The sequence below is a fragment of the Equus asinus genome, chromosome 25 (genome assembly GCF_041296235.1).
Source record: "Equus asinus isolate D_3611 breed Donkey chromosome 25, EquAss-T2T_v2, whole genome shotgun sequence".
NCBI lineage: Eukaryota > Metazoa > Chordata > Mammalia > Perissodactyla > Equidae > Equus > Equus asinus.
In genome coordinates, this window is record NC_091814.1 from 44,404,489 (window position 1) to 44,430,289 (window position 25,801).

The following is a 25,801-nucleotide window of genomic DNA, read 5'->3' on the forward strand; positions in this document are numbered from 1 at the left end:
TTTCCTCAAATTTTTATCATGTAGGTCAACAAACAGGAAAACATAGGTACAAGGTTGACTTTTCTCAAAGTTTTTCCAATTTGGTTTCCTTTTTCAGTGGTGGTATTTTTAATTTTCTGTTTGACTTTTTCATTTACATAAACATGAAAATTTTGGACAGCTAACTTTGACTCTAAAAGACTTTTGACATATTCTTTCATAAGGCTTGTCAGCATGTATCAAAGGCATGCTATGTTAAATTATGATTTTAAGTACATTTACCAAATGTTTCTGGGTTTTGAGGACTCTATAACAATGAACCAAATTTACTTATCACAGGGAGTTTTTAAAAATCCAGAGATTTTGTGAGACCATGGGGTGACTTTGAGATTTTATCATAATATAATAAAATAGAGGCATGAGATCACTGCAGCTTTGAGTCACTAGAAGTTTGGTTTTGAATTTGCCATTCAGTTTGAACCTTCTGTTTGAGAATTGAGAAAGCATGGACTTACAAATGTTTGGCATTTTCTAATTAAAATAGCTTTATGATCACGTTTATGATGTCACCTGCAAACAAGTATTCTCGTTTATTTTAGGCTCCATTTGGGCATGAGAGCATGAAATTTATTGGAATGTCAAAGAAATGCAACAAACAGATTGGACAGAGTTTCTGATTCACCTTTGTGCTGTCCATCAGCCCAGTCACAGAGAGCATGCAATAGTAGATACATATTTTCTTGCATAAATGTATACTTCACAAAAATACTGTCCACTGTGTTCATGTGGTCAATTTGGTACAAACAATACTGGTACACCTCCCAGTATTGGTTTTGTTTTTTTTTATTATTTCCTTTTTCTCCCCAAAGCCCCCCGGTACATAGTTGTATATTCTTCGTTGTGGGTTCTTCTAGTTGTGGCATGTGGGACGCTGCCTCAGCGTGGTCTGATGAGCAGTGCCATGTCCGCGCCCAGGATTCGAATGAACGAAACACTGGGCCGCCTGCAGCGGAGCGCAGGAACTTAACCACTCGGCCACGGGGCCAGCCCCTCCCAGTATTGTTTTTATACAAAGACCTTACCATCTGAAGAAGCCATTTCCTTTCGAAAATTCAGCAAATCACGCTTTGCATGGTTTGAATTTGAAAAATCTCTCTTTTTTTTTAATGAATAAATTAAAATCTGGATTTTGTCATCAGGGAAAAATAGTTTTTTCTAGGTTTTCTAAATCTGGAAATAGGTGTTTCAGATGTGAAGTTCATATGCCTCAAGAAAACATTCATTTTCAGTGGAAAAGAACTTGGTGTCAAATCTGTGTCAAATTCCAGTGTAAATATAAATTTTAGTATCTTGGGTAACCTGTAAACTGCTGAATGCTGAGAACTATTGAGTGAGAAGTACATTCTGTGCTTAACCACTCCCCCCCGCCTCCCCATACACATTTTTTCCCCCTAAGTTCTTGATGTTTATGAGGTTTCTCATCAGTGTGAACTTGCTCATGTTAACAATGTGTGAGGCACAAATACAGGCCTTCTCATCTTTTTACGCTCAAAAGTCTTTTCACTAGTTTGAAATCTCTGATGTACAGCAAATTGGCGGCAACCATGAAAGTTCTTCACCGATCTATTACATTCATAGAGCTCCTTTCCGTTACAAATTCTCTTTAGTAGAGTAAAGGCGCATGTTTCTCATAAGTGGGCATTTCTCCATAGCTGATTGCTTATACCTGAAATCAAAATGTATGCCATGGTTTTACACCTGCAAAAACTGATCAGTCCTCCTTGGGGTTCCTCTACTGGTGAAGAACAAAGAGAATCCAGAGCTTGAAAAGTGTGACAACTGTGCAAAAACAGAAGGGCTTCCCCATACACATCTGACTCAACTTACTTATTTGGAAACAAAATTCTGGGTTTTCATTCTTCTTCTCTGGTCCATCCTTTGCTAGTGCTTCCTGCTCTTCCTAACCTCTAAATTTTGTTCCAGGGCTTAGCCTTAGACTTTTTCCTTCTACCTATGCACAGTTCCCTGGTGATTTCATTCAGTCTCATGGCTTTGAACACCATCTATTTGTTAAAGGTTTTTATATCTCCAGGCTGTACTGCTTCTTGATTTCCAGACTCACATATTTCCACTTGAGTGTCTCTCATAAGACCCTCAAACTTAACATTTCCAAAATTGAGCTGCTGGTCAATCCCACTCTCAAACTCGCTTCTCCCACAGCCTTCCCATTTTAAAAAGTAACAACTTTATTCTTCTAGCTGCTCTAGCCAAAATTCTTCACTCTTCTGTTTCTCACTCACCACATCCAATCCAACAAGCAAATTCTGTTGGCTCTGCCCTCAAATATATTCAGAATCTGGTCATTTCTAAGCCTTTCCACCCATCTCTTGTCTAGATTATTGCAATCGCATCCTAATTGGTGTCTGAACTCCCATTCTTGCATCCCTATTCTCAACACAGAAGTCGGTGCTCCTCGACTCACACAGTAAAAGCCAAAGCCCTTATGTTGACCTGTAAGACCTTCATGATCGGCTTGCCAAAGAGCTCAATGATATCATCTCCTACTACTCTTCCACTTGTTCATTCCACTCCAGCCTCACTGGCATCTATGCTGTTCCTGGAACATTCCAAACATATTCCTACTTTATGCTAGGTGTTTCCCTGGTGGAACTCCTCACCCCTAGGTATCCACATAACTTACTCCCATACTTTTATCAGATCTTTACTCAAATGTCACTTATCAGTGAGGCATTCCTTGGCACCTTAGCTAAAATTATACTTTCTTGACACTTCCTATCCCCATTCCCTCCTTTACTTTTTCCTTTGTACTTATCACCATCTAGCACGGTATATATTTTACTTATTACTCTTGCTTATTGTCTGTCACTTCCCAATAGAATGCAAGCTCCACAAAAGGACAGATTTTTTTACTTGTTTACTGCTATATCTCAAGTGCCTAGAACTGCACCTGGCGCATAGTTGTCACTCAATAACTATTTCCTGCACATGAATGGTTTTTTAAAAAAGAAAAAATCAGTAAAATCCATACAATATAATATACCACAATATTAACATGTACTGTGAATAGTCATCAATAATCTATCCTCCTAACTACATAAGAATCTTCTAATGGCAGAAATCTTATCTTACATCTCTTTTCATTCTTAGAGATTGGCATAGAATATTACATATACAGCAGCTACTCAATTAAACATTTGACAGCAGGAAATTCTGCCTAAAGACAAATTACTAGGAGATAAAAATAGAACAACAGAATAATTACCTAATTCAACATTAGATTGGCATGAAGGAAAGAATGGCTTTAAAAGTAGTCTTTTCCCCTCTAATATTTATGAGCATTAGCTTCCAGTGCTAATTTAGAACATTCACTCCAAAAATGATCACGGACTGCCATGGGTCAAGATGGCCACCAGACTTGTTAGTAATAACAAGGACAGAAGGTTGAGGATTGGCTCTGGACTTGACACATTGGCCACCTCATCTTAGTTTGTCTTTGGGACCAAAACATGGAATATTGGAGATATTTAATAATTAACTATACAGTTCTCTCTTCTATAAAATTATAATATTTCTTCAGACTACAATTATACTTCTTCAAAATCAATTGACTTTTGTGGGTCACAGCTTGAATAGTCAAAGGTTCCTGGAGAAGTGGCAAAGACAGTCATCAACATAATATTACAAATCATGACAACAAAGGAGCTGACAGAAGGCGACTCTGAGCCAGTCCAATTCATGTAGAACTTGTATGTGAAATGTAAACAGACTATAAAATGGTTACACCCAGACAGGTTTGCAGACCCACACCTAAACTCGTTTCAACACACACTAAAGAAGTACAATGGAAGCAAGATGAGAGGAAAATTTGATTTCTCCAAGTACGACTCCTTGGAGAAAAGTGTTTGCTAACCTGACTAATTTCTAGAAAAGCAACAACTATTATAGGATAAAACGAAAAATAAAAGATTTAAATTCTAACCAAGAATTCTGAGTTCAATTTAGAAAATGAAGAGAAATGAAGAAAAAGGCAAAAACAAAAAAAACAAACCTTGATTTTCAAAAATTCAACTAAAATCACAGAATTATCCATATCAACCAACATACAGACAAAACTTGATTCTGTTTTATCTACCTACCAAATGTCTATGACTAAATGTCTAGGTTCACTAAGCAAATAATAACAACAATGCAAAGCACTTCCTACTTTTCAAATTCTTTCATTATTTTATTTAGTCTTAATTATGTTCCCTTAAAATTACCTGACTGGTCTAATTATTTAAATATCCATTGGTAGGCATGCAAAACACCAAACAGAATACATTTGGTAGGAAACAGGGGAAGAGTTGCTTTGATACTGACGTTAATTCCTAGTGTGTAATATCTCAGGTAGGGTTTTTTTTATTTCTCCCTTCTGTCAACCACTCCAACCATAGCTAAATTAGCCTGTTCTGACATTACATTATACAAGACAACATCAGCAGCTGTGTGAACAGGACATAAACCACTCAATACTAAGACTCCACACAACACTGGCTCCCTTCAATAAGATCACCTAACACTCTTTCAAAATGTAAAGCCAAGCAGTAAACTCAGACACAACACATCATCCAACTTGTCCATAACTGCACAGCAACATTACTAGGGCTCAGATAAATTTTTATCTCTGTAAAATAACTTTGCTGCCACTTGGTTATAAAGAATAGAACTTTCTAATGACCTCTAATTCTCAGTTAACATACTATAGTTCAACTTGCTTACTTAACAGGACATGCAGGATGTTTTGTTTTATTGTAACACTCAATGACAAGTCCACAAATTACTGGATAAATGCTAGGAATTTCTTTCCTTTTATCAGCTTACCCAGTTTAGCTGCGCCCTCTGGTGGGTACTCAGGAAACTGACCCTCGGAAGGGACACTGACAGTTCTCCTCAGACATCGCCCTTTGGTGGAATCTGTCTGCTGCTCCTGTCCTCCCTCCACAGGTATCTAGTTAACCAAAAGAAAAAGAGACGCAACTTAATGCTTAACTCTATTAAATTAAAACATGGTAATTAACCATAAACGCCTTCTGTTTGAATAATGGTTTTAGTTAATGAAGACAGGAGTTCGTAATCATCAGTGCAAAGTAGAAGAAATGGAGAAATAAAGTACACACAACGGTTAGGTATTACCACTCCTTTTCAAGTTTTTCTTTAAAAAGAATACTTGAAAGATCAGGAAAAGTGAGTGTGTAAGTTAACTTACATGAAGTATATACAAATAATATCTCGGTGTGTATCTGCTTTGGGAGCTCCAGAAAATAAAACAAAACACCCACACAAATAAAAGATTCTTTTACATCAAAAACAGGTTCACAAGCTCCATTCTGCCCAATGGTCAGTAAGGTAAATGGAAATAAAAGTCAACAAGAAAGATTTAGCTCCCAAATTCTCCTAAAAGAAGGTTTTGTTAGATCAAAGTAGTAAAATCACTCAAATTTTCTTCAATTTTAGAATTAAGCACTTAGAGATAGTTAATAAAACACATTTTCAGTGGTAACTTGTATAGATAATTATATAAAATGGCATACTTTCTTCCAAAAGTGACATTAGTTTTTGAAATCCTAAAAAATATTTTTTTCTGGCATAATTTCAGGAACATATCAAGTGTTCTTTGTATATGTGGAATGAGAACTATGAATGGTATAAAAGATCTGTAATGCCAATAACTATTTTTTAAAGGTCAATTTTATTTTAATTAATCAATTAATTAATTTATTTAGAGGATTAGCTCTGAGCTAACATCCACTGCCAGTCCTCCTCTTTTTTGCTGAGGAAGACTGGCCCTGAGCTAACATCCATGCCCATCTTCCTCTACTTTCTATGTGGGACGCCTGCCACAGTATGGCTCGACAAGCAGTGCGTAGGTCTGCACCCAGGATCCGAATCGGCAAACCCTGGGCTGCTGAAGCAGCACATGCAAACTTAACCGCTGTGCCACCAGGCCAGCCCTGCCAATAACTATTTTAAAACTTACAGGGTATCACTGTAGACTAATAGGATGGCTCTAAGTTCTTTTTCCCCCTCCCAGTAATGCTAAAAGATCAATCACTCTAGTTTGAGGGAAGAGGCCAAGGACTTTTCACAATGAGATTTTACTAGTAAACTTTACCAGAACTAAGAATAGCATTGGTAACATCTTAGCTTGGCAAAATATGTCAGTAATTAATCACAGTCTCTAATTTCTTATGGCTCCAATATTGAAATTTCAACAAATTTCAACAATAATGACTAGAACCCAGTTCTTACTATGTGTAAGGCTAAGGAATTTGCATGTGTGACATTATGAGGGAGCCATTATTATCACCCCCCTTTTAGATGAGAAACAATTTATTCCTCCAAATGACTACAATGTGCACATATAAAAGCAACTGATTAAACAAAACTGATAGATACAGGCTTAAGTGTATAGGTGTTCTCCTTTGCTCCAGTGATCCAACTCCTGTGACTGGGGTCAAGAGGATGATAGCAAGGGAAGCTTTCTCTGTGTTACTGGAAATCTGAAGAGCAAAGTCAAAATGTCTTCATAAGGACTGAAAATTTTCACACTCTTAAAGGACCAAAAATGCCCGTTTCTTCATTACTATAACTATGGTTACTCCTTGCACATTGAGAAACTAAAAGGCAGAATTAAGAAAGGTAAAATTCTAAAAAATAAGGGAGACCAAATAATAGCATCAATAAGACATGAACTCTTCCAAAAGTACTCTGTAATATAAAACTTTATGAACAGTAATCTAAGTCATCCATCCCTTTCAGGATGGAAATTATATTATCTCTACTTAAATAATTAAAAGAGTAGCACCAAGAGGTTAAATAACTCCCTCCAAGTAAGAAAGGCAAAACTGTATCCTCTACCTGCCTTAAAAGTAGGAAAGAACAGGGGGAAAACAAAAATAGTTGGATCCTTGAACAAAGAGATAAGCTTAAATAAACCTAACTATTTCCTTAAGAGTTCTAAAAATGCCTATTATCTGAAAAAATGGGGGTCTAAGCAACACAGAAAAAAGGTCTATTTTTGATATTTTTAGGAGGGAATGACCTATGATATTTTCTGTGGAAATTTATAAAGGCCATATCCAGGAAAAAGTAAGAAATGGCTTCTACATTCACAAAAATAAACTCAAAATGGATCAAAAGACTTAAAAAGTAAGACCTGAAACCATAAGACTTCTAGAAGAAAATATAGGCAGTATACACTCTCTGACATCAGTCTTAAAAGGATCTTTTCGGACACCATGTCTTCTCATGTCTAGACAAGGGAAACAATAGAAAGAATAAACAAGTGAGACTTCATCAGACTAAAGAGCTTCTACAAGGCAAGGGAAAACAGAAGTGAAACAAAAACACAAGCCACCAACTAGGAAAAAATATTTGCAAATCATATATCCAACAAAGGTTTAATCTCCATAATATATGAAGAACTTACACTACTCAACAACAAAAAATGAAACAACTTGATCAAAAAATGGGCAGGAGATATGAACAGATATTTCCCCAAAGAAGATATACGTATGGCCAATAGACACATGAAAAGATGCTCATCATCACCGATCATCAAGGAAATGCAAATCAAAACTACACTAAGACTTCACCTTGCACTTGTTAGAATGGCTAAAACAACTAAGACAAAAAATAACAAATGTTGGAGAGGTTGTGGAGAAAAAGGACCCCTCATACACTGCTGGTGGGAATGCAAACTGGCACAGCCATTATGGAAAACAGTATGGAGATTTCTTAAAAAATTAAAAATAGAAATACCATATGACCTAGCCATCCCACTACTAGGTATCTATCCAAAGAACTTGAAATCAGCAATTCAAAGACTCATGCACCCTATGTTCACTGCAGCATTATTCACAATAGCCAAGATGTGGAAGCAACCTAAGTGCCCATCAACTGATGACTGGATAAAGAAGATATGGTATGTATATATATACAATACTACTTAGCCATTAAAAAGAACAAAATTGTCCCATTCACAACAACACGGATGGACCTTGAGGGTATTATGTTAAGTGAAATAAGCCAGATAGAGAAAGACAAACTCTGTATGATTCCACTCATATGTGGACAATAAACAAATACATGGACAAAGAGAACAGATTAGTGGTTACCAGGGGGAAAGGAGCTGTGGGGAGGGCACAAAGGGTGAAGTGGTGCACCTATAATATGACTGACAAATAGTAATGTAAAACTGAAATTTCACAAGTTGTAAACTATTATAACCCCAATTAAAATAAATTAATTAAATAAAATAAAAATAAAATTTAAAAAAAGAAATGGCTTCTATTGTCATATACTTTGTCTCTACCATATCTAAGGAGAGGATAAATAAATATATTAAACTTATTTGGGCCTAGAATTCACTCACAATGATTTTCTCCAAGTTTTAACATAGACTCTTTGTTTTCCACTGTTGAAACTTACAATATGATCAGAGGTTTTATTCAAAGCATCACTTTTAAAAGTTAGGGCATTTTACCTCTGACTCCGGGATATAAGGAAGAATAGTGTTCACTTTTATTCTAAACCCACATTTCTTAAGAATATTTCGCTTTTACAACACTATTGATTGCTCCTTACCTAAAATATTTTTTTAAAGATATTGATCTACTCCTTGAAAATTAGAGGGTTCATATTTCAAGTATCTTCCAATGAACTAAACTAGAGTTTACAAATCTTAGTAGACAGCCAAAGAGAATCAGTTTTAGAAAGTCAATTTCAGAAAAGCAATTTGGTTCACTCTGTCTTATTTTAGTTTACTACTCCACATTTACTTGTTTATACTGAATTACTCTTTAAAAATTGCCTATCTTCCAGATTCTATAACATGAAAGGAATATTTCTTTCTTTTAACCTCTTTGGCCTTGTACTATGCTTTGAGTACTCCTTTTCCTCAGGGAAAAAACCTAAAGCACTTTAATACATTCCATTGTAGATGAGCAAAGCAGAACATAGGAAGAAGTAAATGGCTTCTCAGGTATCTCAGATGTGTTAATAACAAAGTCAAACTGGATCTCTGACTCCAGTCCTCTTTACTAGTTCCAAACCATCCACAACAATGGAAGAACAATATGGCACAAAAAAATCAAGTTACTTCAAAAACATACATATTTTTTCTCCTGCAAAATTATCTTTCATTTTGTTTAGAATTATATAGATATTAATTTCAATTTCAATCTGAGCACCTACAGATTAAATAGTCAATATATAGTCAAGTACAGGAAACCAAGATTATGTTAACTAGCAAAAGAAAGATCTTCTCAGTTATTTCTTTTCCTAAAGAATGCTTAAAGGATGTTAGTCCCCTGTATCTTTAAAAGGATTTTTTTTTCCTTTAAAAGGATTTTTTTAATCTTTTTAAAGAAAGAAAATTCCTCAACTTTCTTATCCCCTTAAGGTAGCAGCTCTCAAAGCTAGGGGGATCCAGGTAACAGCATCAGTTTTACCTGGGAATTTGTTACAAATGCACATCCTCAGGCCCCACCCTAAATCCAGTGAATCAGAAACTCTGGGGGTAGAGCCCAGCAATCAACGTTTTAACATGCCTCCAATTGATTCTGATGCTCCCTAGGGTCGAGAAACACTGCCTTAAGGTTTTCTCTCCTTCCTATCTTGGTTCTCAAGATAACAGTGGTTCTTAACCTTGGCTGCAAATTATAATCACCTAGGGGAGTTTTAAAAAATACTGATGCCTAGACCACTCCTAGACATTCTGAATTAAGTGACTGGTGCGTGGCCTGGGATTTTTATAACTTCCGAGGTCACTCTAATGTGCAGGCAAAGTTGAGAACCACTGATCTATATTCAGTACTTTCAGCTCTAATTATTCACTTATTAATCCTTGACCACCAGTACTAAGTGTGGAGGCATAAATAAATCACTTGGCCTTACCAAATTTCAATTTCTATTATTTTTGGGGCATGATCTTTCTGGTATCTCAACTAGATGTCTGGGGTGGTAAGGTATTAAAGAGGTCTCTCACCAGCAGAGGCAACCCTCTAACATTGCTCAATATGACCACCAGTATCTCTATTTTGTTCTCAATACTACAGTTGCTCTCTAGAAAGTCCGAGTAGTCTTGCCCTGAGCATGTGTAGTCCAGCCCTGGGCCAAGACGCACCAGTGTCCAGCCCAGCAGATTCCAGCCCCTTCACCTACAGAATTCTTTTCTCTGCCTCCTGAGCTCAGTGGGACTACTGCACTCTGCCTGGACTCCAGATCAAGTACCACAGTTGGGAAATGGTACACAGCAGACAGCCAGGGCAATGGTGACAATCACTGTCTTTGGATGCCTATTGTCCAATGCTTGAAAATAGTTTCTCTCTCTCTCTCCATATACATATGTGTACTGATATATACATACATATATATATAGATACAGATATATAGATATACAGTCCAGTTTTATGTTGTCTGTAGTGAGAGGGCTAGTTTTGTATCAGTTACTCTATCATGCTGGTGCCAAAAGCCTCTTATTCTCTCTTATCCAAACTACTAATATGGTCTCTTCACTGGTGATGTTCTGCCCCTTAAATCTACTCTTTACATAGTTATCAGAATATTTCCAAAACGCAAATATGATTATTTCATTCTGAGGCTTAAAGTCCTTCAGTTGTTCTCCTTTGCAGTGGTTTTCAAAGGACTGGTAGTGTGTTTGTACATGGAAGTATATGACAGGGGGAGGTATTTCTCTACTTCAATCACAGCATAATTCTGAGTTTATCTGTTATAGAGGTCTTCTGCTTAAGCTTTTCTACCAAGAAAGGGTTCTTCTGCTAAGAGTGTTTTAGAACCACTATTATCTTACAGAGTAAGTGCAAGCTCTCGAACATGCTATACCAAGTTTTCCACCATCTGGCCACTGTCTGAATGCCCAGCTCCAGGCTTTACATTCTACGAACACCAAATTGCTTGCATTTCCCTAATAGATTCCTTATTTCGTAGTTCAGTGCCTTTGCTTAGTTTGTTCTCTGATCCTAAAATATTTTCCCTCACTTTCTTTCCTATTCTATACCTTCCAGGTAAACGCCTATTCATCCTAAGGCTTAGGACAGGCACTGCCTCTTCCAGGAATCTTCCCCCTCTACCAATCCCCTAAGGGAAGGTTAAGGTACACCTCCCTGAGGTTCCACCAATAACAGATCTTTCTCTGTCACTATACTTATTATATTGAATTATAATTATTCATTTGTGCAACTAATTCCATGTAAGTTAACAGCTTGTATCTCACCATAAGTCAATCTCCAAACCTTAAAATAGTTCCAACCCACAAATGAATAAATATTTGACAGGTAGCAATGGGGGTCATTTTAGGCAAAAGAAAAAACATAACATCAGCCAAGAAGTTGGCAAGCATATGAAGTTTTTGTTTTGCTTTGGAACAGGGAGTAGGTCATATTTAGCTAGAGCCTCTTAAGGGGGAGCCGTGGGGTAGAACACCAAAATATATCATGACTGCATTGGGAGGGCTTTAATACCAGGTCACGCGTAATTCAGGGAATACTGGGAAACCATTCAAGTTTTCAGATCAGAGGAATGGTAGTCTCTTAATTGGTCTGTCTCCTTCCTATCTCTTCCTCTTCTAATACATCCTACAGATTAATATTCATAATGCATAACTTTGATCAAATCTCTTCCTTTCTTAAGCTTCCCTTGGTAATTGCCCATTACCAATAGCATCTTAATAACACAGTTAGACTATAGTCCTTTAGAATAAATGGATTTTCTGTTATTCTATCCAGTTTACTTGTGCTATTTCTCAAATGCCATTTTAAAATTATTTGTCTTAATTCCACAACTAAAATTGGTATGGGGGGAGAGGTGAAAAAATTGAGTCTTATTCTCTGCAACTTCTAACAGAGTGAATGCACATACAGGGGCACGTTACGTATCTGCTGAATAACTTGAAAGTGACTCTGAATGAAACATGCCATGGGAAGTTTACCCCAGGATAAATAACAGTTGATTTTAGCTGTTTGCACAAAGTCTAACTGCTATTTTCATCAGTATATCTGAATGTAAATACTGCTTTCCAAAAGCAAGAAAAATATTGTAAAATTGCATTACTACCAACTTGCTGCCTGTATGCTAGATGCAGCTTAAAAAATTCCAAATACAGAAAGTAGAGTCTGAATGAAGAAAAATGGAGCCACATTTACCCTTCTTAACGGCTTGTTATCGCCAAAAGAAAGAAACTCACAAATTCAGCTTTCTTTTGTATTTTTATACTGGCTGCACCTCAGAGGGGTTCACGATTGTCTTCTCTTACCATTTCCCTCAACTCCTTAATCTCTAGTTTACTTGGTCTTATCTCTTGCAAGCAAAATGGAATTCAAATGGCCTCCTACGCCCTCTTTGAACTGTGCTGGTGCCAAGCCAGCTGGGGCCTTTCCTGGCATCCAGGCAGGGAAGTCTATTTCGTAACCACAAGCAATGTCTATTTGGCACAATTTGCATGAAGCAATTTACTGAACCAATGAGTCATTTCTCAAGGTGATACTCCTGGCAGACTTCTCTTTCAGCATTCTGCCCAGATCTGTCCTTCTGCTACATTCCCAAACTAGTAATTGGTATATTTAACACTCTTCCCATGTATATCCTGCAAGCAGAATTTTTTCCATTTCTGACAGGAAACACGCAGAGTTAAGAGAGAGCACTGAAAGATCCCACACACTGAATATATGAGTGATACTAGACTAATATAATCCTCCCACATTCCAGCAGTGCCTGGCTAAGGACTCAGTTTAAATCCTTACAGAACCCTCTTAATTGATCCCTTTAACACAGCAGTAAACACCCCCATGATTAGGTGATTAAGGTTTAAAACAGCCTTTTTAGATAATTTTAGCAGGAAATTCCTTAAACTCCTTGTTTCAAGGAATTCTAAATTGTTCAATGCAAAATTCCAAGGGTTAGAGTTATACTCCTCACGATAGTGTGAGTGAAAGGTAGAAGAGTGACAGCATATTCTAGTCCTTCCACAAAAAACCGCTTTCTAATCCTTTCCTGTAATGAAATTAATAGAATATTAGATTTATCACTCAAATAGCAGGTACAGTAATGGCTTAACATTTTCTTATCCTAGAGACTTAATTCAGTTTTTCCAACTTAATAATGGTAGAACATACTCATCTTAGGGCATTCAACTATTTTGTAAACTTTCTGTAAACTCATCGTCCCTTCATCGTCCCTCACCTGTTCTACTGCAGTAATCTAACTTACCTATTTCCTCCCAACCCCTTTCACTCAATTTTCTATATGATCAACAGAGTTACTTTGCTAAGAAGCAAGAGTAATGATGTTACTTCCCTATTAAATACCTATCTATGGTCCAAATCATTTCCAGAATAAAGTCCAAATTCCTTATTATGGCCTTCAAAGCACTTAATTACTTAGTTCTCGCCAGCTATCACTTTTCTTCTGGCAAATCATATTCCAAGAATTCTGAACATTTTGCAGTTTGCCAAAGAGATATAAGATGCTTCTTGACTTTGTATCCTTATACATGGGACATCCTTCCCTTCCTTTCCTTATCTTACTAGAAGATAAGCTTCTATCTGTCCCTAAAGACATGGCCTAATCATAAATTTCTCTGTAAAACCTTTTTTGGCATTCCCCACTTCATACCATAATCCACCCCAGACAATATCTCAGTTAATCTTTCCCTTATGATTATATTATAATTTAAAAAGTAATAACTTATTGAGGTGAAATTGACAAAACATAAAATCAACCATTTCAAAGTGAGCAATTCAGTGACATTTAGTACATTCACAATGCTGTGCAACCACCACCTCTATTTAGTTGCAAAAGATTATAACTTTTAATTTACCTCAATGTGTCCCCACTAAAACTGCATCTTCGCAACCACAATAGTGCATACCTAATAGATACTCAATAAATAAAGATAGAACCACATATTCAATAATGGAAAAGCATCTTATGGAATATTTTTCTCCTCTTTTATTATCCAGTTTTAGAAAAAATATGAAATTAAGTCTCATGTTCTGAGAAGATTTATCACACAAAAAGAAAAGAAGGAAATAGATATTCAGGAATTAAAATTTATAATTTGGCTTTTCAAGTTTATTCAACAAATGTTCATTGAGAAATTACTAAAGTGTCAGGAAGTGTTCTAATCACAGAGGGCTACAACAATAAACAAAAAACAACCCATGCCCTAAAACTTACATTCCAGTAGGGGAAGAGAGATAATAAACATAATAAATAAGTTATATAGCATTTTAGAAGATGGCAAATGCTATGGGGAAAAAAATTAGAGCCAGGTAATTCGATCAGAGGTTCCAGATGGTGATATGGGGAGAGGGTGCAATTTTAAATAGGTTGGTCAGGGTAGGCCTTATTGAGCAGGTGATATGTAAGCAAAGAACTGAAGGAGTTGAGAAAGTGAGTCATGCAAGTATCTGAGGGAAGAGCCACGGCTAAGGCCCTGAGGCAGGAACGTGCCTGATCTGCTCAAGAACAGTGATGAAACCAGAATGGCTGGAACATAGTGAGCTGAGGAAGTTTCTGGCCTTTGAAACTTGGAAGGATGGAGTTGTCATAAATGGAGATGGGGGCGGCCTCTGGAAGGTCTGGGAGGGAAGATTAGGGGCTCAATGTGGGGCTTTTGGAGATGATTATTACATATCCAAGCGGAGGTGTATAATGGGCAGATGGATCCATGAGTCTACAGAAAAGAGATGTGTAGGTTTGAGATACAAAATTAGAAATCATGAGCATTAGAGGGTATTTAAAGTCTTAAGACTGGAAGAGATTCCTAAGGAAGTGAGATATAAGGACTGAACGCTGTGGCACTCTCCTGTTAAGATTTGGAGAGAAGAAGAGAAATCTGCAAAGATGACTCAGAAGGAACTGCCAGAGAAGCAGGAGGAAAACTTCTCTTAGTACAGTGTCATGAAAGCCAAGTGAAGAAAGCAGTTCTAGGAGAAGGAATGAGCGATCAATTGCATTAAATGCCACTAACAGATCAAGTAAGATGAGAACTGAAAATTGACTACTGAATTTAGCAATATGGAGGTCACCAGTGAGCTTAACACAGCACTTTTGGCAGAGTGGTGTGCATAAGAGTCTGGTAGGAGTAGGTTTAAGAGAGAATGAGAGGAGAGAAGTTAGAGACAATAAGTTTAGAAGTTGCAAGAATCTTTGCCATTAAGGGAAGCAGAGAAAGGAGTAGTAACCGGAGGCAGAAGTGAGGTTAATAAAGGCTTATTTTTTCTTTTAAGATGGGAGAAATAATTGCATGCTGATGGGAATGATCTAGTAGAGATGGAAAAATTGAAGATGTAAAAGAGGTTGGGAGAATTGCTAGTGATATATACATCCTTGAATAGGCAAGAGGTAATGAAATGGACACATGTGGAGAGGCTGACCATTGGATTGTGGACAGTTCAACCACGGTTAAAGGAAGGAAATCAGGGTATAAGGAAATAGTTGCTGATGGATGGGTAGACACGGTAATGTAGTATGCAGAAGTTCTCTTCTGAGTGCTTGAATTTTCTCAGTGAAGTAAAAAGCAAAGTAACCACCTGTAAGTGACAGTAACAGAAGATTTAGGAATAGAGGAGGAGATGTAAAAAAAAATCATCTTAGAAATCATTTTAGATTGTACTACTCAAAGTGTGGCCTAAGGTCCTGTGCTGTTCTGCAAACTGTTACTGGCCCGCAATAAACAACTTAACAGTAAAGAAATTGAGAAGAATTGTGTCTGGTGTGATCAGTGGATTTGTCTCATTATACAGTACACTTTCCATGAACATGTACAATTTTTGTAATTTTATTCCTTCTTTTCCTATGTTATGATTATTCTGTGTATACTTATTGAATTGTAATTTCATTTTTATCAAATCTAATAAAAATTGGGGCTTGTATTTTTACTTCTTCTTAAATTTCATTTTTTTTGGGGGGGGCCAGGCCCGTGGCCAAGTGGTTAAGTTTGTGCGCTCTGCTTCGGTGGCCCAGGGTTGCGCCAGTTTGAATCCTGGGTGCAGACATGGCACCACTCATCAAGCCATGCTGAGGCGGCATCCCACATCCCACAACTAGAAGGACCCACAACTAAAAACACACAACTATGTACCTGAGGGGCTTTGGGAGAAAAAAGGAAAAAAAAATAAAATAAAAAAATTAAAAAAAACACAAAACAAATTTCATTTTTCATAACAATTCATTTCATTGTATTTTATTATTCATGATGACATGGTGGAAAAAACTGGTTCTTCACCACACATAGATTGAGACGTACTAGTCCATGAGAGTTGGACAGTAAATGGACTAAGAAAATGTCTTATGATTACCAAAAAGCATTAGGGGCTCACAGGAGGTTTGCAGCCATTAGTTTAAAGGTTATCAGGATGGCAGAGTGATTTTCTTCAGACACATTATGTTGCATAAAAGTAGGGCAGGATAGATGAAGAACAGGATTTAACTGCACCTATCATATTGCCAAGTGAGTATGATGATACAAGAGAAGGACAAGGAAATAGTATGCAAGGGATGACCTTGGAATGACTGACCATGGAATTCAGACTGCGTGAAAAGGGAAGAGAGGATATCAGAGATATGAGGGAGAAAAGGTGACAGGATCAATGGGCCACAGGTCCCAAAAGGATTGAAGAATTGTTGGAACAAGGGATGGGCTACACCGACAGAAAGTGATAGAGAATAAGATGTGCACAACTGAGACTATGAAAAAGTTGTAGCAAGGAGGCAGAATAGAGGAAAAGATTCTTGGAGGAGAGGAGTTCAAGGAACTGAGAGCCAGTGTGTTGAATGAATCATCTCTGTGGACACTGGAATCATCACAAATTAAGGCTAGAGTAGTGCTGAAGATAATGACAATGAGTCAGGGGCAACAAAAAATGCCAAGGGCAATAAAAAATCCAGGAGCAAGAAAAAAAGGAGGAGGAATGATGACTACACCATGAGATTCAGAGTTTGGGCTTTTTAGAGAAAAATAGATAGGAAAAAGATAGGAAACATTCATGAAAGGAGATGGACACCTACTATAGGCAGCATGGTATGAGGGCTGTGGGAGAAGAACAGCCATCACTCGACGGTATTTCACAGAGGATAGTGTCCTTAGACAAGATACAGATTCTCATGAGACCAAGAAGTTAAGGGATTTCCTCAGGGAAGAGGTGGAAGAAACAGCTGATTTTGCTGATGACGGGCCATGAGTTGTAGAGGGCATAGTGAAAGGGTTTAAGGAGGTAGGAAAGGGGGGCCGGCCCAGTTGCCGAGTGCTTAAAGTTGCATGCTCCGCTTCTGCAGCCCGGGGTTTCACTGGTTCGGATCCATGGCACCACTCATCAAGCCATGCTGAGGCAGTGTCCCACAAGGTACAACCAGAGGCACTCACAACTAGAATGTACAACTACGTACTGGCAGGGGACCTTTGGGGAGAAGAAGAAGAAGAAAAACATTGGCAACAGATGTTAGCTCAGATGCCAATCTTTAAAAGAAAAAAAAAAACAAGAGGTAGGAAAGGATGAGTGGAAGCCAGGGACAGAAAAGAGGATTTAGAGAGCCATATGCAGAGTATGGGAGATGAGAGCTTCCCCAGGTGTCCAGGGATACTCATGATGACTGGCATAAAAAGGGATAAATCATGTAAGATATTATTTTAGGAAATTATTCATCATGGATAGTTATTTTACCAGACAAAGGGGGCCCAGGTCTGGATTACTCAATTGATCAGTAATATTTAATCAATAGATTATATCTTGGTTCTAGGTAAGGCATGCTTCTTGACCTTACGCTACATATCCTCAGGCTATTTAATTTCTTACAGTACTACATTGAATAAAATGTAAGTATGGGCAAAAAGGTGGCAAATGATCTGTTTATATAACTCCTTACTAATAGCTCTGACTGCTGACAGAGTAGGTTGGTTAAAATGAGTATTTTGAATTACCTGTTTATTCAAATTGGATAATTAGAAATCTTCTACACTAATATTCACTCTCTCTCTATATATATTATATATATATTAATATTCACTCTACCAATTTTTATTATGTATCCATTTAATATAAACACAGCAACAAGTACTAGACTGAACCAGAAAAAGTTGACCTTTATTAAGTTATTTTAATAAAATTAAATTTAATAATATTAAAATTCTAGGAAAGGGTCATGGGTAGGGAGATAGTAACAAAAGTAAGAACATTTTTAAATGGCTGGAGAAAAAGAATAAGCAAGTTTTTCATGGAGGACACATTAGCTGGGCCTTCGCAAATAAGGACTGTCTATTAAAATAAAAGAAGAAACAGAAATTGCTTTACTGTTATTACCTTCCTTTACCATATTAACAATTGCTGAGTAAGAGAAAGGATGGAAAAGAAAAGGGACAGAGAGGGAGGAGAGACAGAAGAGGAAAGGGAGGTAGGGATCCACAAATGAGAACTGAGAAATGTATTCCTGTTCATTGCTTCCTCTTCTTACTTTTCAGGAGGGATGACTTAGTAAATTGATATTCTCCCTACAGCTTTCTAGTTATTTATATATATTTTTGGCAAGTAATCTTTCTCCTTCATTGAATCAGATCTTTTCTTTTCCTTTCCTCTCATTATCCCTCTTCTTTGTCAAGATCATATTCACTCATTTTTTTATGTTGCGGAGGTTGGGAGTAGGATGGTTTTATAGCCCTACCAAATCAGAATGATACAAAATACAATCTGATAAATGATCAATAAGCAAATAAATTATTTGGATGTAGAAGGATTTGTACATGGTAACAGTTTGAGGAGTAAAGTAGTAATAGTATAAGTTCGAGAGTTTTTTAATTCAGAGGGATATAAATTTCACCTAGAACTAGATGTCTGTGCTAATTATACTCTGCATGCCTCTCCAGATCTACTCTCTGCCTTTCTCTCCCTTGCTGTGTTTTTCAGGAAGTAAACCTTTACAGAACACATCAAGGGCAATCTTTTCCTGTCTCCAAGTTAGGTTTGGGCAGTAGGTAACATCGGCAAGAAATCAGAAGACAGGAAAAGAGAATTGTAGTATTTATTCGCCCTTGCTTCCTCTCTGCTGGCCATTTTTGTTTCGGAAGAGGCTGTGTTCTTTGTGTGTAGCCACGGCAACTGTCATGCAGCCCTCTCATACAACCACAGTTCTCCGGGTTCCAGAAACGTTGCTCTCTTCCCTTACCCTGAAGGTCTAGGGTAATACTGCCTTTGGCTGTTGGTAGTTCACGTGTGCTTCACCACCTTTGGTGGGTCCCTTATGTTGCCCATGCCTCTATAAATAGTCCCTTCATTAAACCTGTTTCAATTAATCCACTGACTGTGCCATTTGTTACTTGCTAGGAGCTAGACTGATATAATTTCCAATAGTCCCTATGGGTCATTTTTGGGGCCAGGTCTACACAATCCAATCCATTCTCACTCCAAAGTAGTCAAACTCAGTATCTCTTGCACTGGTCCTTAATGAAAATTCAGCCCTATCTTGTTGAACTCACGCCTTCATGGCAGTCATTATGATGTATCATTCTGACATTAGCCACTCTTTAGACTTACTTATAGTTTATCATTCATAAAGTCTCCATTTTCATAAACGTGACTTATCAAAATACAAATAAAAACTAGATTATTTCAAGAATTTGGTCAGAAAAAGGAAGTAGCTTTTCTCAATAATATCCCTCTCACCTCCTTCTCTTTGTTGAGCAACACCAACTGGCTGTCTGTGAGGATGCAAAATTTCCGTTCCCATGTTGTCGTCTCAGTGTAGGGTGACTGGCCACAAGACAGACGATGGGTAGGTGGCCCTTTCACATCTGTGTGACAAATACAAAAACCAGAAGTGAAAAATTATTATCATGCTTAATAAACCAGTAATTCAAATGTAAGATTCTTCAAGATCAAATTACATAAAGAGGTCTAAACATGAAAGTAAATGGTAAATTGAAAATTTAACTTCCTCTTAAGAGAGTAAAAACTGTTAGGTACACAGGGAAAAATTGGCCCTACAGTCTGCAGAAAAGAAGGCTGAAACACTCTACGAAGAATGATTAGCATAGACTTGACACAGTAGCCACCACTGTATAGGCACTAAAATAACCTAAAATCTAAAATATCTCTGAAGCTGAGGTAGCTTCAGAACTAAAGCAATATCATTCAAAATAAAGAGGGGGGGGTGACTTAGAGACAAGAGCAAATGATAGAGCCTCCGGTCTTTAGGAGGAAGATGATGTTGCAAGTACATTTGAGAGTACAGTTGACCCAGAACTGAGAGAGTGAAGCTATTGGCAGCTTATGCCTTCAAAATAGCTTTATTTCTAGTCACCCATAAGAATTAGAAATGTTTAAACTGTAGCGTCATATTACCACTAGAGGCCAGTAAGATCTTAAAAACATAGAAAGCAATTTCTTCAAGGAAAGATCTAAACATATTACCATGATGTCTCTTAGAGGTGGAGGTACGCAATATCAAAGCTGTATCTCAATTCTTCTCAATGTCTTATTTTCCTATAACATACCAAGTGGTTAGTACTACTTTGTTAAATTTTTTTGATATGAACTGTTCACTCATTTGGGCTGCTGTAAAACTTAGAACGTATCTTAATCATAAGTACATATTAGATCCAGTAAATAAGGCTTTTATGACAGTTCGATATACAGTATTAAAAGTTCTTTAGCGATGAAGGACTAATTCTTCTCAGGAATATACTGCAGGGATCATTTAAAATGCATTATTTATTATTATTTAGTTTTTATGCTGGAAGAACACCTCAAACTAAAGAAATTAGAAAACAAACACCTGCGAGGGTAGGAGACTCGTAAACTATAAATAAGCACATTTTATCTATTAGATGAGTGTTTTCACTACTGTTACATTCTACAGACTTTTTATCACAGGATGATAGGTACGCCTGGTATTGACGTCAAGGAAATTCAAATGATTTCCTAGATGTTTTATACTCTAGTTACCCAAAGATGCATACTATAGCTGGCGTTCTGTAGAAAGCAAACAAGTCAGTAATGAGGGCAGTTAGGTCTATGTCTCTCTTATATCCCCTTATGTGTCCAATATTACCTTCAGTGCTCCTTCTGGCTTAGCTTCCCTTGCTTCTAAAAATCTATCTAAACTTGTTGCTCTGCATTTTTGGGGGAGCTTATCAACTATCCTCCAAGATAATTCAAAGTCCAAGAACCAATAGGGCTTGGCTGGACATGTTACTAATCCTTAGAAGTTTACTGTTTCTCCTCCCCCCGCCACTCTTATTTTCCTGCTTCTGTCTCCTCTGCACTATGCACAGCAGCACATGCTGCATCCTAAGCTTCTCCATTCCACACCAATTCTCTCCCCGCCACCTGTAAGTCTCCCCTTGTATTCTAAGCATCTTAAATTACTTAAAAGTTTTCTTTATATTTCAAATTTTCTTAAAATTATCACCAAAAACTCTAAAAGAACTGACTCAATCCTTTTTGACACATATAGGAGATACTTGTCCTTAAAAGCCACATCAAAGCTGATTTTCTTCACATGATTTGGACAAACAAGTGAGTTAGATTTTTACCACAACGTAGGCCTATTTTTAAAGTCAAATACCAAGACCACTTCAACAGAGAGGGATGCAGCTACTTTATGTGGAAATATGGTGGTTTTGTGGTCCAGACAAGTATTCATTCAAATGACTAACCTTCTTATGTAAGTTAGCCATGGGTGACCTAAACTGCCCACTATAATTGAATTTGAACTGTAATCTTATGATCTATACTAAGCAAGAAGACATTGATAAACTCTGTCCATAAAAATCAGAACATAGAATACCATATTTATAGCATAACCCAGGTTTCCTGCCAAAATATAAATCTGTATCAGCACTGAATTTACGAAAACCTAAATTCTCTTCTCTATGTCATCCTAAGTAATTCTCTTAAAGTCCCACTGTCTCATGTCTCTTTCTCCCACCTGACCTGTGTTCCTCATTTCTTTACGGTATTATGAAACTAGACAATGTCTCATAAAGCATTTTGGGACCCCAAACTACTTCAACCCGGCTCAAGGTAGAATGAAGTACAGACCAATACCTCTATATCTTAAAATTTTCTATCTAAATTATGAGATTGATTAGTTGTGTTATAAATTTTATAATTTCATTGTTGTTTTACTAATGCCCACTTTTTGACAATTTTATAAGAATGCATACCAAGGAAGAAAACAAAAAAGAAGGATAACTAACTTAGAATTACAAATAAGAATCTTAATAACAAAAGTGGAAAAAGAAATTAGATTTGCACTGCTCCATTCCGATAAGGATACTAAGGACACTGGATACCGGCCTAATTACAAAAGTTGACTAATTTGAGAAACAGTGCCCGAAGTTACTCTTTGAAAGCACTTCTCTAAGCCTGGATATTATCATGTAGACTAGTAATTCTCAAAGTTTTTTGATCTCAGGATCCCTTCAGGCTCTTAAAATTATTGAAATCTTGAAACAGCTTTTATTTATGTAGGTTATATTTATCAATATTTACCATATTAGAAATTAAAACTGAGAAATTTAAAAAACATTTATTCATTTAATGATAACATAACAAATCTATTACACGTTAACATAAATAACACATTTTTAATGAAACATAACTATTTCCCAAAACAAAAAAAATATGTGAGAAGAGTGACACTGTTTTGAATTTTGCAAATCTCTTTAAAGTCTGGCTGAACAGAGGACAGCTGGGTTCTTATATGTGTTTCAACATTCAGTCTATTGCTTTATGTTGTTTTGGTTGTAGTATATGAAGAAAATCTGGACTCACACAGATATGTAGTTGGAAAAGGGAAGAGTAATTTAAAAGCATGTTTAGATAATTATGGATCATCTTTTTTAATACTATACCAAAACCTGACAAGCAGTTGCTTCTTAAAAGTGAGTACAATGTGGAATCTAACACCACATCAATGAACTTTTCATATTCTATTACGTTAAAAATCATTGGTTTACCTTGCTCTTTCAATGGATATTTTACTCATATGCATGAATTTGTAACATTATGCATTGATCATTTAGAAAGCATTGGTTCATTTAGTTTTGCAGATCTTACAAATGTTGATACTTTTCATTTCATAATATCAAAAAAAATCACATTCATTAATCTTCAGAAAAGTCTTGATCTCATCAGAAAAGTCTTTAAGTACTGGAAAGCTGTTAAGCTCAAGGTGGCAGATTCAAGTTTTCAAAATATACTGATTTTCATTTTTAGTCTTGGATTTTATCACTGGCAATAAATACTGTTGGCTTTTCCCCCATAAATGATAGGTTTATGTCTTTCTTTTTCCAGAAAATGTCTGCCAAATAACCAAGACCAAATAACAATAGTTTGTCTTTCAGTTGTTCTTTCAAATAAAAATAGTGTTCCATGAAAAACAAGTGGCAAGTCCAGCTCGCATATCAATTTGCACAAATGCTTTCCATTGTTAAGACCATGATACTTCAGTTTGCACCTGATGAATAACTTCCATGTCATCACACAGGATGTTAAATAGTTGTAAACTCCTGTGTTGAGATTTAATAAAATTAAGGATTTTCATTGAGTTCTCAAGGATATTCTTAAGTAAAAGTTCTTTTTTTCCCTACTGTGTAGCAGACAAGAATACAACAACTACTGGTATAGCTTGGTGCCATGCCTTGATTCCTGCTACTGCATCAGTAGTTTTACTCATAATTGCTTTTGCATCATCAGTATAAAAGTCAACACAATAAAAAAAAAAAAAGCCAAGTTTTATTATGAAAAGAGGTTTAACCTAACAGGATCAGGGGGATCCTCGGGTTTGGCTCCACAGATCATACTTTAAAAACCACTGCTTACACAACAGGAAGCCAATAAATGATTCTAAGAAAATCTGGCAGTAGTTTGTAAGATGAAATAAGAAGAGAAAAGACCAGAGGTCTTATACAACGAATGGGAGACTAACGTAATGGCCTGCGTAAGGGATGACTAGGGTCATATATTGGTGACAGTGGAAACAGAAAGAAAGGGATCGTGTGAGCTAGATTTCGAAATAGGAATCAATTGCACTGGTAACTCTCTAGTTGTTTGTGGTGGAAGAACAGGACAAGAGATGAGAGAATAAAAGAGTAATTAATACAAATATAGACGATAAACACTCATGAAGCAAGTTATATAACTGTAATTCTGCTTCAGTTTTAGCAGAGAAGTCCAAGCAAAGTTTTTCAAAAAAGGAATAAAGAAAATCTAAAAGGGAAGCTTTTGAATTTGAATTGAATTTGAAGGATTCAATGTATTCCATTATATCCAAATCATTTCAAAACAGCATTCAAAATACCAGATTATTTAATCTACCCATAAATCTAAAAGTCAAACCCTGGGCCTCTCCAACTGCTAATATTAATTTAGTAACCACTTGGCAAGGAAACAACACAACAAAAAACTTCTCTTATGTCTAACCCTTCCTCATAACCCTTCCTTGTAACCAGAGACAGGAACTTCATGGCTTGTCACATCACTCGACAAAGAAGATGAACAAACATGATACGCTAGAGCTGGAAATTCCATTAGGTATATCTATAAATATCCACAGAGTAACTTTTCTCTTACAGGGTAAGCATCTTCTTGTCTCTTCCTGACTTAGAAAATATCTCAAAAGACTTAGGAGAGTAAATAAAGGGATCTAATTGGAAGCAGAAACAGGGGTAAAGGAGAGTGGAAAAGAACAAGTCTATGACCCAGATATGGAGAATGTCAAAGAAAAAAATTGCTGTGGTAAATTTGATTTTTGTATGTTACAGCTCCTAAGAAGTTCATCTGAGCTGCTTTTGAATCACATCATTTACTAGCCACGTGTTTTTTAAAATTCCAACTTTATAAATTTAATGCAATTGGTAATATCCTAAATCTATCTACTGCCATCCAAAACAAGCTTTACAGAGAATTCTAGAGAGAATCTTTCAGCTAACACAAACCCTAATGTTTCATTCAGTCTCAATAGCCTTTCATAGATTCTTAGTACCAACCTAAGAAATTAAAACAAAACATAGTTTTGGGAAATCTATCTATACAGGGGAGATTTTAATACATTAAAAGAGAAACACATTTCTAACAAGTAGTAGTTGTAAATTGCAGAGGTCTGAACTGCTGTAGAAGGATCTCTATTTCCCTGTTCCTGTGTGTACATTCCATGCCAGAGATAACCCGGGTTAGCAATGGCAAGTGCTTCCCAACATTCAAATTTCAATTATCAGACTTGTTTTGATTCTGAATTTGGTTAAAATTCAAAGCCAAAATACAAGGATTACTTTATAAAGTCTCAAAATTGGAATGATCATTTTCTTATAGAAATAAAAACACACCTAAATAACTTTAAAACAGAGCTATGCTACTTAAACTAGTTAAGAACATGTCAGTTTCCCGAAACATACTAAGGGTTATTTTTCTCCTCACCAAAATGTCCAAAACAGTTTCAACAAAAGCTCAAGCTTAAATATCATTTATATTAATAGTCCTATTAATAGGTTTAAAAAGCTATATTTTTAAAAGACAGTTCTTTATTTTTCTGATAAATAATGAAATCCTTGCCCTGCCAGACAGCTTTAAAAATGTGATACATACTATCTTCTAAAGGCAATTTCTGCTACAATAGAAGAAATGTTACTGTTGTCACGTGGAGATGATTCTTAATAACGTCAATAACTGTAAGATGCTGCTCAGCAGCAGCCTTCTAGACAGTAGAGATAAATGACCAAACTATTTTATAAATGTGTTAATGCTAT

At 36.5% G+C, this 25,801-nt stretch overlaps 1 protein-coding gene across 12 annotated transcripts in view; it reads right to left on the reverse strand.

Moving 5' to 3' along the window:
- RASAL2 (RAS protein activator like 2) overlaps nucleotides 1-25,801 on the reverse strand; it is a 371,817-nt gene that overhangs the window by 167,461 nt on the left and 178,555 nt on the right. For all 12 annotated transcript variants that reach the window (XM_070497403.1, XM_070497404.1, XM_044758568.2 and 9 more), the window contains exons 2-3: nucleotides 19,716-19,843; nucleotides 4,861-4,987 (exon numbers count right to left, since the gene is read on the reverse strand). In XM_070497403.1, the coding sequence (XP_070353504.1) occupies nucleotides 4,861-4,987; nucleotides 19,716-19,843 (255 nt within the window). The remainder of the gene's footprint in view (nucleotides 1-4,860; nucleotides 4,988-19,715; nucleotides 19,844-25,801) is intronic.